The 12,727-nt window shown below is 40.7% G+C and overlaps 1 protein-coding gene across 1 annotated transcript in view; it reads right to left on the minus strand.

The window, feature by feature from the left end:
- The window catches only part of HMGCLL1 (3-hydroxymethyl-3-methylglutaryl-CoA lyase-like 1), a gene marked incomplete at its 5' end in the record, with an annotated part of 35,002 nt that overhangs the window by 2,570 nt on the left and 19,705 nt on the right, over nt 1–12,727 (minus strand). The window contains one exon of the mRNA XM_010077189.1: nt 2,059–2,184. Within this exon, the coding sequence (XP_010075491.1) occupies nt 2,059–2,184 (126 nt within the window). The remainder of the gene's footprint in view (nt 1–2,058; nt 2,185–12,727) is intronic.

Raw genomic sequence — 12,727 nt, forward strand, 5'->3', positions numbered from 1 at the left:
TTCATAAGCATTAATGATCTATGACATAATTATCTATCCATTGCCATGGTACAACCAATAAATCTCTCTGTAGATGGGTTCTGATAGAAAATTATTTCACATTTAGCCTGTTGGAGATTCATTTCATCCATCACTTCTTGGTTACATGTTCTGAAGAACAGCATAGAACAAACATTAATTATTATTTTGATGTACCTAGTCAATCTGAACTCAGTAATGTATGCTTAAATACTGTCCATCCTTTGGTTGACACTTTAAGTGACTTGAGTCAACAAAATGAAAGCTTTAATGCACAGATGAGAGGAACATGAGAAAGCGCTCCTTGCAGGTGGACAGCATTAATAATTAGAATTTCATTTTGTGCCATTACACAAAAAGGGACAAATTAATAGATTTTTGTGATAATGGTTTTACAGAATTGGCCACGGTACAAAAAACAACCAACACTGCAAAGACCAAAGCCCATATATTAAGGTAGTTTTGAGGCTCGATGTCTCTCATTCAGTAAAACACTCTTAATGGACCAGAAAAAGGGTGAAGGAGCAAAGCTTTGTGTTTTGCTATTGAATAATCTATGGGTTTTTTAAAAAAGGAAGAACTAAATGTTTGATAGTGACATTCTTCATGGGATTTGGTATCAGCCTTTAAGACAAGCTAGATTCCTGCTTGGACACCAGATCACTCACAGATTAGTAAACCTTATTGTCCAACCTGGAGCAAGGTATATTTTATTTAGTCAGGACATTTTTATTTAATTGATTCCTTTTGCTATGAGTCAGAAGTCAATGTGTGTTTTTCCCAAGAGTACACTGAAAGCCTAAGTCTGAAAGGTGCCCAGCAATGCAAAATGAAATGCTTCGTTTTTCCTCCTCACTCCAAAGAACTGTGTTATTTTAAAAGAATAAAGAACTTCTTAACGAAAAAACTACCCCAAAGCACCTACCTACGAACCTTTCAAAACAGAGTCCACTTGTACAATGGACACTTGTGATTAAATCTTTTCTGAACAGGTATCTGACATCTACCCATAACTCCTTAAGAAGCACATGAAAGCAGATAAACGTTACAGTGAACCCTGTAAGGTACTGAATATGATGTAAGGGTGTTCAGGGGACGTACAATTCAGAAAAAAGTTCCACAATCCTTTTACATCAAGGAACAGTGTCAGCATGCGTGCCACACTGAACTGCCAGAGACAGCCAAGTAATAAGCTCCCCAATAATTCAGATCTTTGTATTTCAGATATCAGGCTTTTCCGTTTCTTCCTGCAGTAGTTTAAATGCAAACCACACACATTTCAGAACAATGATGACCAACAGGAAGACCAGAGAGCACATTTTTTGGAAAAGGCAGCATTACTTGATTCCCAGGAATACAGAATAATTAACATGCCAACCAAGCCAGGGATATTAACTGTGTGCTCCTGAAGTGTGGATGCTCACTGGTAAGGTTCACGAAAATGCAGCTCAGTGCAGGTAAGCTGCTTCGCCTGCTATTCCAAGAACATGATTGCGAAGCCTGCTAGCCAGTAACAGTTTTTGTACAATTTCAAAATATATGAAGTGGATATTTGAGAAATAGCAATGTTCTGTGCTTGGGCTCCAAACACCACAAATTTTTTCTGCTTTGAAGCCAGAAAAATTGACAACAAATTAATAAGCGCTATAAACCAAATCCAAAGTTCTGTGAAAAAAGCTGAGGTCCGCTCAGTCTTTCACTGATCAGCCTTCTGGGCAATGTCTACAGCAGTGATTTTTCCTGAGGCAGAGCAATGACTCAAATCAGTTGCTACTGAGTTCCTCATAGCTCCAGGTAATGAGAGGGGGGTTATTCAAATTCCTGTCAAATCCGCAAACCAGTTCTACTCTAAATTGCTAGTGAAGACAACATCATTCATATTGTGTGTCAAGCCATGTTAAAGGACTGAGTTTGCAAAAACCGTTTGCTCCCAATATTTTATTGTACAACACAAGTAATTGCCAGGCATGTATCTTATGTTTTCCAGAAAAAAATTTTTGTTTTCCTTAAAGGCTTAAGTAGAAAGTAAAAATATCTTACTGTATTGATCCCTAGACCGTTAAGCATGTATATCACATCCTCTGTGGCTACATTTCCAGTAGCACCTTTTGCATAGGGACAACCACCCAGTCCTGCAACAGATGAATCCACTACAGCAACTCCCATCTGGAAGATAACAACACAAAAATGCAGCGTCAGCACAGAGTATTAGTTATAATTATTCATAAATAGCAGGCTATACATATAAGTTACTATGGATAAAATACACATTTCTCCACAAATGGATGTGTTTCTCAGAGGATATTCCTTGTAACAGCATTAGTCCTGACATCTTCATAAGGTAAGGCTCTTCAAACACAGGATGTAAAAGAGAGAACTAAAGGTCCATTACATGTGATTTTGGCAGATAAGATGATTACTGATTTAGAGCCAGAGCTGTATATCTTTTCTCTCTTTATCTTGCTACATGTTATTTTTAAGTAGCCTGCCCCTACTCCTGCAAAGGCTTACATGCAACCAAACACAATCACTGCATTTATTCAAATGTGTAATTTTAAGCATATGTATGACTTGGAAGTCTTTAGTATTAGTATCTGACTCATGTCTCATCCAAAAGATTTTGTAATTTCTATCATCTAAAATGTGTTTTATATTAATGGCTATTTTTCCACACAGAACTTCCCTCCTAGCACTCCTCTCTTCTCATTTTCTTTTCTTTCCTCTTTATTAGAGATCATGAAACCACCATGTAAATAATTAAATAATGTTTTTATTCTTGTTTTAGAGGAAGACTACAAGGTATTTTCACACAAACTAAACCCCACAATGTAAAGAAGAATAAATTTTGGCAGATCTGTTAAAAAGTTCATGAGTTTAAATCAGCTGGAAGTAAAAGCTTAAAGAACTTTATCCTGACCCATTGTTTATTGTATTCACCAGTCTAGAAGAAAACTCCAACCCCAAAATAGCAAATTTCACTCTCTAGCACAGTCTGTGAGCAGCATACAAAAGCCTAGTTTTTCAGATGCTTGGAATAACTGAAGAGCTTAGATATCATAGAAGTTCTCCATAGATACAGATTCCAATCTTTGAATATTTTTTGCGGCAGGACTTGATGCACAGTGTTAAGCTTTCTCACTTAAGACTTGAAAAAACAGCCAGCTGTCATAAAATCATAACTCTCTCATTTTCATTTTCTCCCTACTGTAACCTTCTCTCTCCTGATCCTCTCTCAGCATATTCATGATAAAGAATAGTAAACCCGCTACCAACTCTGCCCAACAGATAATTAATTAAATTGAATTTCCCATGGGATAAAGCCTTCCCTGGGAGATTGGTCAAGGAGGAAAAGGAACCAAGCCTGTGATTCCACTGACTCGTTTAGTGAGCTCTTGCACTCTCTTCTTTCTGCAATTAAATATTATTAAAATAAAGCTGAAATTGGGAAGCATTTTTTCTGTTTTACCAGGTTAGGCATGTGATCCAAGACACTGGGTCTCCCTTGTTAGAGAAAGCTCTTCAGAATGCTCCTTGAAGATTAGATGCCTTTGGAGGTATTCAGGCTCTAGAGATAACCAGAGTCAGGCAATGATATTAGGCAGAGATGTCATCGGCTTCTCTCTACCTCAAGCACACTGGAGGGTTCTCCTCTCCCTAGGGCCAGTTTAGGCAGACATACACCAAAGGTTTAGAAGAAGCCAGGCAGACTGAATCAGGGTGTGACCACAGCTCAAATTCAGGACAGGAGTTCCCGTGCAGAGATAAGTTTTCAATACTCCAACTTTTGACTTTGGGTCCAGAGAGACGCAGAGGTTAAATTGTGCCTGTTACTCACATGTTCAAGTCAGTAAGATCAGCTTAGAGGTCTGGCTGCCCCATAGGCTAGGCTGCGAGCCCGAGCTTCTCTTTCACAGCCATGAACACAGCTAGCTGGCAGGGTAGGCAAAAGACAATGTCCTGCATGTTGCAGCTGCTGAAGTCCCCTTTCTGAATATGCCCATCTGTGGGTTTTTTAGTTCTGAAATAAACTTCCCTAACATTTTGTTGTATTTGCTTCTAGTTTCAACAGTGCTTTCCACAGTTTCATCACTGGCCTTACAGGCTGTTTGATGTTCCAACATTTCTGAAGGGCAATAATACAGAGTCATCCAATTAAGCTTTGTCCCAGGTCTTATTCTCAGGCAGGGAACTCTATCTTGAGTTAGGTTGCTGCTCAAAGCCTGTAATAAAGACCTCAAAGGGGCCAAGGTGCATAACTGTGACAGGCAAGACAGTATTGTTTAATATTGCTCACACAACGAGACTTTCTAAGAAGGGATATTGTACTTTAAAGTACACTAATCTGTGAATTATGGAGTGAATCACCAAAGTACATGTTTCACATTTCAGCCACTTGTCACACACTTTGTTTGTGTAACCCACTGGTCAGAAAATGTGTTATACAACACATCTGTGTCCAATACACAGAGGATATGCTTTTATGATAGCTTTCAACTGGAAATTCTGTCTCTTCTTGCACTAGCTGCTAAGATTCATACATTCACTCTGGAATTGCTTCAAGCTCCACAGCGGCAGCTGTCAGGTTTGCAGGTGTCCCTGCAGAAACACACCTAAGGCCTCTTAATGGAGAGACATAGGATACGGTGAAGGTACACTAAGGGAAGAGAAAAGGCAGACGAACACGTAAAAGTACTGGCATGATACAAGCATGCATCCCACTACTGTGCCTGTGCTTTCAGGCCAATTTTAAGATTTCCATCAGAAATTATAGTTCTGGGGATGAAAAGGTAGAAAAAAGTGTCCTTCATGGAGTTTCCTTACAGCTGTCATAACTGCTAGAGCGTTCTTCTTAATGTGCTTATTTTCAGTAACTTTTACATGGGGATAAAAGTTATAGGCAAATAATATGCTGAGGTACATCACGGCTGTTAAACTCCCAAGGAACATCAACAGACTCAGAAACAGCTTTAGTAGCATATAAGTAGCCACTTTGTAACCCCAGTGAATTCCCTCATGCTTGTTCTTGTGCAAAAATGGGAAAAATATCAACAATTTATTTGGTGACAATTAAAGTGGCATCTGAAAACAGCTGGAAAAGATTGCCAGTTCAAAGCTGGGGAGAACCTCCTCCTGTGGGGTGTCACCTATATTGCTATCAGCAGCCTGCTCCAGTGCTTCACAGGGCACTCGCTATGAGAAAAAAAGAAAGAAACAATACACTGCCAGCATTAAAAGGGTGTGTCTTCTAAAGGCATTGGATATATAGAGATATTTATTTCTTAATATGTTTGTATAAACAGTTGTGATGCCACTGTAATTCTGCATTTGCAGTGTAAGTCTCATCACACTGGAGTGGATATTTCTTATTATTGTTTGTTGAAAGTGTGAATACAGGGAGGGGCATGGGACCCCACAGCAATCAAAAGGTAACGTGAAATACACATCTTTCTCGAAGAACATCCGAGTATTCTCAGGCAGCCTCACCTGAGCTAATTCAAACTCCACTGGAAACTGGGGTGAGCGCAGTCATTTTAGCCTAATGTACATGCAAGAGCATAAAAAGCGATGTCTTCTGCTGGGTTAGCAGTGAGAGCAGTAACCTTCAGATGACAGACAGGGATAATTGCTCTGTCTTTAAAAGCATCAACTATTCTGGATAAACAGAAAAAGGAGAAAGCCTAGTCACAGCTTTACATTGCTAACATCCTCGGTATGGTGGCTTTGATCCTAGTACAGGACACTTAAAACTGTTACTTCCCAGAGGTAATGTATAAGCATGTTTATGTCTCTATAATTGTATCTGCATCCCGATGGACTCGCCATTTTAACATTCAGACAGTTGTAGATAAGGTCTTGACACAGTGCAGATAATACAGCAGCTCTGACTGACCTCCAAACCTGACATGTCTTCAAACCAGTGCTCTTAATATGCAATGAGCGGGTGTCTCTGCCTATAAGATACTGGCCTTTAAAGCTCTCTTCACAACACTTCTGATAAGATGTCCTCTGCAACATGCTGCTCTTTCAGCAGCAGGCTCAGCTGCGTCTGTCTGCTCCGGCATGTGGTACGGGCAAATATGAAGTGTTTTCTGATTTGTGGGCAGAATCACCGCAGCTCGTCTCCAGTGTGGCCCCATTCAAAAAGTCCTTAAACAATCCATACTCCAAGCTCCATTCTAACAGTGCTAAAAACAGATGTTGGAAAACATCCTTCAGCAGCACTACTAACTAATTTGGAGGTTAATATTACAACCCAGCCTGTCCAAGCACAGAGTCTGAAATAGCACCTAATAAATAACTTCACTACAAGTCTGAGCAGCTATGAAGCTGTTTTGCTTTTGCAGTCATTAAAAGCATAAGGGGCTCTAAAAGAAAAGCTAAAAATTGACATGATGTGTAAAACAAGGCCTCTTCCTTCATCACATGTCCAATATTTGTCAGGTTTTTACAAGAGATAATGAGTTTCAAGCCTTTCAGCAATCTGAGCTTGCAAAACATTCACTGTCAATATGAGATCTTTAAAAAGCCCACAGTCTCGTTGTCACTTCCTGACAGGCACTAAATTGTGCTGAGATTCACAAGAAGTTGCTCTGCAGCTATTTTGCAGGATATGTCCTAGACGAGCGCTCACTGAGCTGCTTACATATGGACGTGTGTGGGGGTGAACAACGGCTTGGCTTCCAGGACAACTTAAGTCCTCCAATCTTTTTGACACTTGTAGTTTTGATAATCACTAAATTCCTCACAGTGGTTCCTGAACACCTTCCAAACTTTAGCTTTGGTTAGCTTTAGCTTACTCTCTAGAGAAAGTAGAAGACTTTTTGCTCCTGTCCCATGCTAACTCCCCAACTGTCCAATGAGAGAGCAAGGAATTAAATTCATCACCTTTGTCAAACAGCCAGTTTTAACAGGAAACCATTATTGCCAGTGAATAATAAATGCTTCATGTTTCTCAGTTTGCTTTACTGCCTCCCCATAACTTCTTGCTGGGACAGTCAGTCTCCTTCCTTACTGATCTTTAAACTTGTCTTTGTCTGAAAATTTGACTGAAAATTAACACTGTCCCTCTCTTAAAAATGGCAAGGTCAGCATCAGTATCTCCAGGGACGCACAAGGTATAAATCAGAAACTATAACCCAAGTCTCTCATAAATTGGTATTTTTTTAAACTGTGAGATTTTGAAAACATAATGTTGAAGACCCCAGGTATGCATAAAGTAAGTATTAAATAGGAAAAGATTTGTTGTTCCAGAAAGCTAAGGGGCCACAGCACTGTAAAGTTCAGTACCACAGTGTCTTTAAGACAGATGCACATACACGACAAAGTATCACCGTCTCAGTTCAGCATTCGTTCAAGGAAGGGAGAAGGAAGGGAGGAAGAAGGAAAAGGAGGACCTATACACGTTAGGTCAAGGACTGTCCACCCAGAAGTCAGCACACAACTAATACCTCCAACTCTTTAATCCTGGCACCCTGTCAGTGCCTAGCTGGCACTCTCGGCATGGTGTGGTATGTTCTTATCACTGGGTCTCTGTGACATCAGTCTGCTACCCACCACTACTTGGTATGCCATCGGGGAAAACTCCTCCTGTAGAGATACAGATAACTACAGAACTATAAATAACTATGCCAGTAAAGTGGCTGTGCCCACAGAGACCCTTCTGTAAGTTACGTTAGCAAGTTGTCTAAAATCAAGGCTTGCCACTCCCCTTTATTTCAATAAGACAACTGTATATAAATAAATATTAGTTTAGTAATTGAGGAATTAGAAGCTTATATTTCTACATATAAAGCAATAAAATGGGATAACACCTCTCTGTGGAAACCCTGAAAGTTAACTACGTTTCCTTCCTGTTTCTTTTTCTCTTCTGTCTTGCTAAAGATTAACACATCACAAAAGAAAACACTAAACTCCATCACTATTGACCACAGGGTGTCACTGTTACATTAATATCTATAATTTCCCAGTTCATTTAGTTAGAAAATTAATACATTCAGCCAAAAAAAAAAAAAATCCTTTTCTCCCAAAATGTATTGAGATGCAAGCAATTTGTGGGCAGACATGCTGCATAAAATAGGCTAATACAGCATTCCTGTAACTTATTGCACACATCTTTTCATATTGCTACTGACACATTTATTATAAGCAAAGCTGGCAATGACATCTAGAGTTAAAGTTCCCTAACACTTTCCATCATAAGGCCCTACTTTCAGTTGTTTATTACTTCGTCAGCCTTTAACTGCTGGATCTTATATTTTCCATGCCTCGTCTCTGCCTTGGGCTGGATTGTTTTAGAAGGTTTTAGAGAAAAAACGGGGTTGGCCACTTCCGAGAACAAGTTTTGGGGAAAAAAAAATGCTTTGTTATGCTAATATTCAACAATTCTGACATGAGCTTCTTGGAGATATTCTTGTAGCTTTGCACTCTTAAATTTGGCACAGGAGGAATACTGATTTTAAGAGATCACACGGTCTGGACTTAGTTACGAGCTTAGGAAAGTTCCACCTCACTGTCAGGAACTCACCAGGCTGGTAGCTAAAATGCCCGAGGGTCAAGAGAGCAGCAGCTGACCATGCTCTTTTCCCTTTACCTCAACAAAGAACTGTGAAGCAATTTTTCTGAAACTGAGTTGGAAAATCTTTGTCTCTGGCTGACAGCGCATCACCTTGCACAGAAAGCCTCTCACTGGCAGGCTCAAGCAGCTGAGATCTGCGTTGCAGAAGCGGTTCTTCAGGGAACGCCCATGGATGTTTAGGGGGAATTAATGCCATTAAACATGAGACTGGTTTTGAGATTTTGAAAAACTTAGAAAGTCCCAATAAAAATCCCACGCTGTAACAAAATTAATATTGGGAAGCAGATGTTCACAAATCACTATTAGCATTGCCTATGCAGGCTCATTTTGCTTCTTTTTTCGAATATGTGCATTCTGTTATTTACAAGACACTAGGGTTTGCTAATTCCGGCTTGTACACAATTCGAGTTGCTCCCCTGCTAGGGATCACAAAACCTGCAGGGGGAGCAGGAGACACAGTTCAAGGTCTTGTTGAAACCCACGAAGATAGATGACCATGAGAGCACCGAGTGACTTCCAGTCTCCCTTCCTTCCCTCCCAAAGCAACCCAGGGCGTTGCCACCTTTCCCAGTTCAGCTGCTGCTGATTTGAAGCAAATAATTCTTGCCTCAGACGGTCTTCAGCAGAAGTTGCTGCTCTCAGGTGAACCTCTGCTATTTTAACTGTTCTTCTGCTTGCAATGTCTTGTCAAAAAATCTGATCTAAAAATGCAGGATATTCATTTTATAGATTTAAGTTTGGACAGTCAGTAGATCAGGTAAACAGGTAGAGCAGAAAAGATAATAATCTGGATCTGGAGGGAAAGGAGAAACCAGAGAGAAAAGGCAAAGGGTACCTTCAGGGTCAGCAGGGAGAGAATCACCTGGTGCAGAGATGCAACACCTGCACCAGGTTGTCTGTGCTCTACATGCAGCCAGGTGACAATCAGGTTTTTGCCCCATGCTACATTCCAGTGTAAATTAATAAAAATAAACTGAGGGCTTTGAACGGACAGGGAAGGCAAAAAGATTACTTAACTTGATGGTAAAGTTACTCAGGCTTGCTCAGGGAGAGGAAAACTTTGCTGGGACTGGAGAAAGCGTGTTTGTAACTGCTGACAGTGAGGGTCCAATGAAGAAACACATTTCACTCACTTTGCAAGGGATGGATAACAGAGGATAAGCAGAGTAGACCCATGCCCACTACAATAAAACAGCCGAATTATCACAGTAGTTGAGTTATGGGATATCAGCTGAGAATGGATTGAATGAAGGATGGAACCACAGGTAAAAATCAAAGTTTGAGATGCAGGCTGCAGGGACTTCACTCTGAGTTACAATATTGAAAAAGGACAGAGTGCTACTATGGAGCATCAGGGAAAGTCACTGAGCTAGTATTTGAAGTGCACGGGGCAAATGTGGAACATGTGAATCTAACAATGAAAATGGCAAATACTGACATCACAGTATCTGAAAAGTCTACTTTTTCCTACAGTCAAGGAACATATAACCTAGTTCATCTATCTTAGGTACCGCTTTCATTGGTATCGATACCTTAGAAAGAAACTACAAATTCTTTCAATCTTGTGCAGTCTTGGTTAGCTTCTGCCAACTCCCAACACTTCTTAGTTACTGGAAGACCAATTTCTGTTGCTTTACTCTGTGGCTTAAGCTGGGTGGCCAAAACTGCTCCTGGAGGTGCAATTTCCCTCACTTTGTATAAACAGAACACTTTCAGCATGATGCACCAAGTGGCAGAGGACACTAGCTTGTACCAATCTGAGCAAACAAAATAGGTGGGTGGCAGAAAGCATTTACATTTATAAAATGAATTTGTAGCAATGATGACATTTATAACAAAACTGGGAAAGTAGAGCAGAACTATTTTCATTCCACGGTAGTATGTCTAGTATCATATCTAAGTAGTATTATGGTCTGTCAGCATCAGGGTGTCTAAAGGAACAAAATGGCCACAGCATTTAAAATCCCGTCTGACTTCAATTCAGCTAGAGCCCTCAGATAGCAGCACCTGACTCCCCTGGAGCCAGGAACATCATCCACAAAAAACACTTTGTTTTGACTTTCATTCCCTGTATTATCTCTGAGATCACACCCACCTGGCACTCAGCAAAAACGGGGACCTCCCGTGCATCCCCAGGGCTCTTCTCCAGATGTGCTGTGGAGTCCTACAGAAGTCCTTGTCAAGGGCTCCTTGTCTGGGGCTGATCATCCATACGATATGTGTGGTCTTCACTGTTTGAAAACCGCCACTGGCTCTTTGGTGTGGGACCTGGGGAAGCTCAATGGAGCAACCCGGGTGGAGGAACTCCAACATGACATCAGGAACTCTAATACGTTCTTCCAGTGTCTGAACACATACGCTAAGGTCAGCCTCTTCTCTGCCTTCCTCTGTGTAGCTTTCACCAAGGAATGCTAAGGCAGACTAAAGGCAAGACTCCAGTTTAAGTTGTTGGACACTAACATTGATGCCTGTTAGTTCTAGTACAAGGACATTTTCTTCCACAAGTAATTCAGCTTCACCCAGTGCCTCCCATCTCAACTGCATAACGAGCTTCCACACTTGAATATGAGAAAAAACTTCTTCACGGTGAGGGTGACAGAGCACTGGAACAGGCTGCCCAGAGAGGTTGTGGAGTCTCCTCTGGAGACATTCAAAGCCTGCCTGGATGTGTTCCTGTGTGATCTGATCGAGGTGTTCCTGCTCCGGCAGGGGGGTTGGACTAGATGATCTTTCGAGGTCCCTTCCAATCTCTAACATTCTGTGATTCTGTGATTCTGTGATTTAGGGGGAAAAGGCCCTTTCAGATATCAGTGACTTTTAGCATTGTTCCCACTCACACCTTGTCAACTAGACCTACTCTTGTTTCTACTGGATGTGATGATACACAAAGCGAGGGAGCAGTTGGTAAATATCCTTAAATCCATGTCTCCCTTGTCTCTGTCACATACCAGAACATCTGCTGAAGATTTTGGACACTATCCCAAATATGATGGCAGTAAGAACATATTAAATGATCTGTTGCAGGTTACAATTTAAGCACATGACTACCTATCTCATGCTTCCAAGGCTTTTCCTCTGATATCTGTACCTATGCATTCCAGAAAGTTGCTCAATTTACTGTGGTAACTATTATAACATCTTCCTTCCAGTTTCACCTGTTTAATAGGTTAACCAAGCTAGGTTATAGTCAAACCTTTCCCCCCCCTCTCAATAACCAACTCAGAAAGATTTAGCTGACTTAGAAAAGGAGTGGATTCAGCAGCGGAGCTAAAAAACCCACATGTACATCCAGACACAAATACATCCAGTAGTCAAGCAGTGGTACTGTCCTACCTGGGGCTCAAGTGTTTTCTTCACCTTCCTTCTAAATAAATGTCCTAACTCTTGGGACATCCAGGCAGCGAACCACAAACCTCCTGCCTATGGCTTTTTTCTCATCTGAGACTCAAACTACGCTGTGCTTCACAAACACAGGGCAACATCTAAATGGGACATCCTGAAACTTAAGTTTTAAGCTACTTCAGAACCACCAGGATGGCGGTAGGTTCCCCGCACATCCCTGAGAAGTCTAGCCTCTCTCTAACTTCATCTTTGCCCCTCCACTTTTCAATCAATTTTTGCTGCACTTTCAGTCTCCTTATGCAACAGCAAGATTTAAAGCCCTAGCAGCACAGTCCAACTTCTTAGAAGAGTCTGGCATTTTATACAGACCCAGATCTCTTGAAACTCACAAAAGTGGATTGGACTAATTTTTATGTTACTGAAATTATTATTCACTGGGAGCTTGCTTGAGCAAGGACGTGGACTTCAAGACTGTACCTTTATTATTATTATTATTAATTTGAACCTGCAGTTGGAGTTCACAGATTTGATTCCACTTGCAGATCTCAGTAACAACCAATGAAACACCAGAACTCATTAATAAGTGGGCAGAAAGAAAAGGACCTGATTGTATCAGAGAGGAAAAGTCTGTTTTAATCTGTTTAACGGTTGTTACTGTTTTCATCTTTTTTTTTTCATCTTTTTTTGTGGGGAAAAAAAAAAAAACAAGAGCTCTGTTAATTCCCAAGGCTACTTATTTTGCAAAAGAAGATACTTGAGGTTTTCAGAAGGAAGTCACACATTTCCAACACA

Source organism: Pterocles gutturalis, unplaced genomic scaffold, assembly GCF_000699245.1.
Source record: "Pterocles gutturalis isolate BGI_N339 unplaced genomic scaffold, ASM69924v1 scaffold25083, whole genome shotgun sequence".
NCBI classification, from domain to species: domain Eukaryota; kingdom Metazoa; phylum Chordata; class Aves; order Pterocliformes; family Pteroclidae; genus Pterocles; species Pterocles gutturalis.